This window comes from Protomyctophum parallelum (genome assembly GCF_964188405.1).
Source record: "Protomyctophum parallelum genome assembly, chromosome: 18".
Classification (NCBI taxonomy): domain Eukaryota; kingdom Metazoa; phylum Chordata; class Actinopteri; order Myctophiformes; family Myctophidae; genus Protomyctophum; species Protomyctophum parallelum.
This window is the reverse complement of record NC_139716.1, coordinates 32,243,652-32,249,859: the sequence shown is the minus strand read 5'-3', so window position 1 is coordinate 32,249,859 and position 6,208 is coordinate 32,243,652. Positions and strand designations below refer to the sequence as shown.

The 6,208-nt window shown below is 41.8% G+C and overlaps 1 protein-coding gene across 1 annotated transcript; it reads right to left on the bottom strand.

The window, feature by feature from the left end:
• Nucleotides 1-835: 835 nt before the first annotated feature.
• LOC310876089 (nuclear factor 7, brain-like) lies at nucleotides 836-2,074 on the bottom strand (the record flags this gene model as incomplete). Its single annotated transcript, XM_083789535.1, has 1 exon — nucleotides 836-2,074. The coding sequence occupies one exon, from the start codon at nucleotides 2,072-2,074 to the stop codon at nucleotides 836-838; it is 1,239 nt and encodes a 412-aa protein (XP_083645661.1).
• Between the last annotated feature and the right edge of the window lie 4,134 nt (nucleotides 2,075-6,208).

The window sequence follows — 6,208 nt, the reverse complement described above, 5'->3', positions numbered from 1 at the left end:
ACACACACACACACACACACACACACACACACACAGTCCAACGCCACCCTCTGGTGGTGGTACAAGGTAATGACGGGATTGAAACCAAAGGCACAATCCTCCATTCACTGAGTTAGTTGGATACATACATTCATAATTCAACAGAACTTCAGCGTTCCAATTCACCCATTCTACTACTAGAAGGTATAGGCTATCATATAGCGAGATACAATACAAATACATTAATACATAAATACATAATATAAATCAATAATCAATAAATAAAGTGGCCAACAGAACATATGCACTAAGTCTGAGCCCCCCACACCCCTTTCTCCCCATACTGTACATTTGTCTTTTCCCTTTGTTACTTTCTTTATATGATGATTTCCTGTTTTTTTAATAGAAGTGTATATTTGTACATCTCTAAAGGTTCTGATGAATTGAAAATGGTGGACCCTGTTGGACCCCTGTAAATACAGTAAGTGTAATGCTTTATCATGGATCGTCCACAAAGTAACCGTTTTTGTATTGACTTCAATGACTTGTGCTTTCGTTTGAAATGTACCCATTCTGCATACTGACTGTGAAATAAAAACTTCAATCAATCAATCAATCAAAGATTGAGGTCAAACCACAAATTGAAAAACGGCAACACAAGATTTCTGTGACATGTTTAATTTCACAATAATCAATAATACAATAATTGATTTCAAAACATGTTGCCATAATAACAAATTCCAAAATGAACGATAAATGATACACTACAACGGAATATGGTAATCAAACCTGCCACTAATAATCAAAAGGGATTCAATCCATGTATTCAATAAGCTTGTATTGTGTGCTAGACATTCTAACTGTGGTTTTCCAGATTGACAGAGATCTTCCCTGGTAACACCTTCAAAGAGATGCAATTGTCATCATCCGAATTACAAATGAATGGAAAGAGTCTCTCAGTGAAAGTGTGCGTGAAGGTGTGTAGGTGTGTGTCAGAATCGGGGTCAGAGAAGGACAGCTTTCCTCGGTTCCAGTCCAGCTGGATTCTGATCCTCCGGATTTCCTGGGTCACTGGGAGAGGATCGCTGATATCGGTGATTGACCCTGATGAGTAGACTGCTCTACATTCGCCATTACGAAACCCTATCTTGCGCTGTCTTCGTCTGTCCCCCATGTCTCCCTTCCTATGGAAAGACTCGACTAACACACCCAGGAACCAGCTCCTATTTTCTCCAATCTCAATATCCCAGCTGTGAGACCCTGAATTGAAGCCCTCGGAACCCAGGACAATGACGTCACACCTCTCTGGGTTGTCGGGAAGCTCATGCTGTCTCTGTCCATATCTCACGCTCGTCAGATCGTCATCGGACAGAATGAGTTCCGGGGAGGCGGTGTTGGGATCCAGGATCACCGGAGTGTAGGAGACAATGTCCTTCATCTTGTCCCAGACTTTGAAGGTCAGGTTGCCCAGGTGTTTGGCCACGTCGATCAGTGCTCCTGGGTCCAGCTGTGGTTTTGGCATGGTGGTTAGCTGGACCCGTTCCACAGTGGCCTTGTAGTTCTGCAAGAATGAGACGTGGCTGTCGGCTTTCAGCTGGTCCTCGGTGGCTCGGATGGTGTTAGAGAGGGTTGTCATCTCTCTGCTCAGCACCTCAATCCTCTCCTTTATCTTCCGAGTCTTCTGCACCACTTCCTCCTTCAGAGTGACGATCCTGGCCTCCTCTTCCTCGTGTAGGAAGTGATGAAGCTTCATGAACAGTTCCTTAATGTGCGTCTCTGTGGTCCGGGCCTGGACCTCGATGTGAATTTCTGTTTGGTCAGAATTCGCTTTAACTTTATTAAAGAACTTCAATCTGTTGTTTAAATGCTCCAGTGATTCGTGGAGTTCCTGTTTGCAATGCTTCAGTGCTTCATCCACAGGTCTGAACTTGTGTCGGGCATGTTTTTCTGAATCCCAACACACAACACACAACAGCTGTTCATCGTCCAGACAGAAGAGCCTGAGCTCCTCTCCGTGTGTCGTGCAGAGAACCTCTGAGGTTACCGAACGACGACAGGTGAGCTTCTCTTCATGATGATGCAAATGGGAAGCCATTTGCCAGTCGGCCTTCCTGCTCTGAAATGTAGATACTGGAATAGGAAACAACAGCAATAACATTATAATTAGCAATAGCACTATTAGTGTGGTTGCCAGAGGCAATAGGACTTTAGTCCCTGTGACGTCAATACATCATCATCATCATACTGTACACTTATGCAAGACTCAAAGGCGTCAAAGCTTGAAATTGTCAGTGCAACCACACTTGCAATTCCCCAGAATTGTGCCGATGGTAATTAGATAGAGTAGAAGTACTATAGTGGCAGCAGTAAAGTAATAGTAGTAATGAATGCTGTTTAACTGTGCATTTGTCACAATGATTGCTGAGTGTGACCAATGTCTTCCATTTGAATTATCGTTCAAAATAACCATAATTAATTATATAATTTACAGTAAAACTGTAGAATCTGTCTATGCGTTGTTTACCTGCTATTGAATACCATATTGTGCCATGAGAAACGGTTAGAATCAAATCATTCAGATTGTAATAAATACATTACTAGTTGACGCTTGAAAATAAAACAAAAGATTACTGCTGCTGAAGACTGAATGAATGCTGACAAACAATAATTACAATATATGCTACAATAATTGTCTTACCTGCTGCAATGTTAAAATCCCAATGCAGGTCTGGGAAGGAAGTGTAATATAGAGTGCACCGTGAAGTTTCTTCAACAAGGACTGGGATTTCTTTGGGGCTCTAACCATCATTTTTATAGAAAAAGTCAGCAATGTATGTTAATGCAGGGGGAGGGGAGTGACATTTATAACAAGTGTGAGACTCACTTCTCAGCTGTCGAGTATAGGCCAGCTGTCGATTTGATCTACATCGCCACTCACTTGAGTTGGCACATGAGGGACAATCATAGAGAAACTTCTATGTTTCTTCTATATTTGGTCCTTTCCCTTTTCCCCTCTACACCAGTTCTCTTCACCGAAAATAGCTGATATACTGTACAAGATCATAACACGTCCATCAAATGTTCATCCCAGAATAGGAATGCTATAGGTTCATGTGATTAATTCACATAATTTATTTCCGACCTTGTGACACAAGCAGGCAACATTATATTGACTACAATGAAGAAATGATTAGATCCCCCTACTACAAACTCATTCTTATCAATGACCGACACATGCACACTTTGCTTTAATCAATTTCGTACAAGAATCAAGACACTATGGTGGTAATCCAATTGACCTTTGTGTTAGTGGCATATTTTACAAATGTTTTATTGATTGAATATAGTAGTGACAATTTAAATGTAGAGCAGTATGTTACAAAGAGTGAAATGGATATCACAAAAGAATGTGTGTGAAGTGAGGGGCGCTCTTATCATCGTACATGACGTACATTCTCCATTCATTGTCAATGGGAATGTCATGTTTGTGTAAGACTAAAATCTGCACTAATAGCTGAATTAAAAAAAAGTCAGGGGCAATTCTTTCTATTGTGGTCCATGAAAACAGTTCAACCAATTCATGTTGATAGCATTTCCAATTTGGCCAATTGCGTTTCCAATTAATAACAGCCTAACTAGGGTTGGGATTCGGAACCGGGTCCATTTCAGACTGAGTGAGTGAGTGATTTTGAGATGTTTCCTCTTCTTTGCAGGAAATGGCATCGCATTTATTGCACTTTGCAATGACGATGAGTGAGTGAGTGGGGCGGATACCACTGTTCTGTGCATTCAGCGAGCGGTCACCGCCGCGGAGCGAGTGAGGTTAACAGAGAGGGAAATGACTCTGAGGCTGAGCATGCAAAGTGCAATAAATGCAATGCCATAGTTTCCTGCAAAGGTTGTTGCAACTTGCACCAGTTGCACGTCCACAGGAAACATCTCAAAATCAATAGACACATCGTGTTTGAGAGCCTGCAGAAGGCCAAAAGCCGTGCCCCCACTCCCCGCAGTTCCACCACAGCCGGCGGGGGACGAGGATGATGCAAGGCTGGTTCACTTTCCCCAGGCTAGTAACTTTAGATAATATAAACTACTAACTTCTACAGAGCTTTTTATTAGGCTTATTGTACAACTGTTGTTAATGGTGTTAATTTAGAACGCCAATGACTCGACGTCTTTCTGTCTGAATCACGTTAACTATAGAGCCATGAATTAAATAAAAATCTATTTGTCTGCACTTATTTTTACAACTTATAAGCAACTCAACTGCTTTTGATTTGGCTCTAAATTAATCGCGCAACTGTTGAGAGCCCAGCCTTTAGGTGCATATTTACCTCCATACATTGATTACTTTATAAACAGTTTGCAGAAAAAAGCACAGGAACGTAGCCTACAGTTCAATAAAAACATTATATTAAATTAATCTGAACATTAAAGACACCACAACAATTATCATTATTGCAATGTGTACTGTATATTTAATATACAGTACAAATTGCAACAATGATATTGTCGTGGTGGCTAGCTGGTGGTGGTGAAGTTTAAATAATAGTGCCAACTCATAATTGTAAAGTGCAAATACAATAATTTAATTTGTGTTTAACTTTATGGTTGGTTAGGTTAGTTATAATATAAGCATAATATATGTCAGAAAAAAAGGGGAAAGAATTATTAAGGGAACTGTTAAGGGAACCGTTAAGAGGGATCCGGTAAGGATCCGGAACCGAAATCCTAACAAATCGCAACCCTAAGCCTAACATAGCAGATTAAACCTTTACTATAGCCTCTCAAAGCATTGTGCATCAAGCGCTTTGGGTTTCTTGAAAGGCGCTATAAAAATGCAAGTTATTATTATTATTATTTATTGTGGTCACTGAGGTCAGCGCTACCTGGCGTATTGGGTACAGGGACAATGGTGGACTTCCTGAAATAGCGTTGCTTTTTTATGCCACAAAAAATATATTATATTTGCATTTCTGTGACATCATTCTTATATGACGTGGCACTGTGGGTATAACAGCTCCGTAGGTTGATGTGGACTTCATTCCACTTGTGGATTTACGAAGTGCCCTCAAGGAAGGATGAGCACCTTTAGTGGCATGAGCAGCTGTGGGGAGCTACTTAAACCGAGAAATAAACAAACTCCACCATGCCCCTTGATTGGAATTGGAAAACACCATTGCAGCCGTCACAGGCCTGCGATTCGACCGAAGAACTATAGATGTCCTATGCTTGAATATCACGATTATAGGAAACGAGAAGATGATATGTGCTGCTGCCGCCATTATGAGAGGGGTCCTTGGGCTGTGCCCAATCCGATTGAATGCAGCAGCCACTGGACCGGCGACCTGACCGCTAGTAATTGTGCCAAGATATTTACGCAGCCTCTCGGGAACATGACTCGGGTAAACCTTGGGATCAAACCAGCAACCAGAATATGTCACAAGTTTGATAAATATCTTCAGGCTTCGGATATTAGACAGGAGAGAGCTCATGACGAGGAACACAGACGTAAAGCAGTTATACCGGCTCTGATTAAAGTAGACGCTCCCACTGTTGTGCGTCCAGGGACCAGACCTTCAAAGTCAGACATGTGTTTTCCCAATCTATATGGTCATCCCGTGCGGGGTCCAAAGGCCAGCATAAGGTTTCCTCGGCTTAACCACGATCTGTCTACGGATATTATAGAGCTCAGACGAACCACACAACCTAACAAACCTATCTTCAACGACAAACGTCACATTTGTCAGCTGACAAACATCAAGACCTATGGTGTTACCTGCAGGGCTCCAGGCCCCCACTTTTCAGACAAGCAGGAAAAACCTTTTCCGCATTTAAGAGTCAGGGTGCCGAGTCAGGCTGAGTCAGTCACTGACTCTCGCATGACTTGGTCAAGCGAGGCCAGTGCATCTCATTGTGGTTCACGTAGTAGGCCAAGCCAGGTTGAGGAAGTGCTACTAGGTGAAGCCAGCTAAATCCATTCAGATGAAGGAGCAATTCACGGCCTCGTGCACGGTCCTCCAAAAGACCACGAGGTCAACCACAGATTTCTTCAACAGCCTACAAGTTCAATCACATTTACTGATCCTGAAATGGAGAAGATGCACTTACGAGGAAGTAAAGAATATAATATATAAAACAAAACAAAAATGTGGGTTAGCGTGAATGTGGAACTAGTCCATAAATATACATGTACTATTTTACTGCTCTGAACTGAAAAATCAAAATG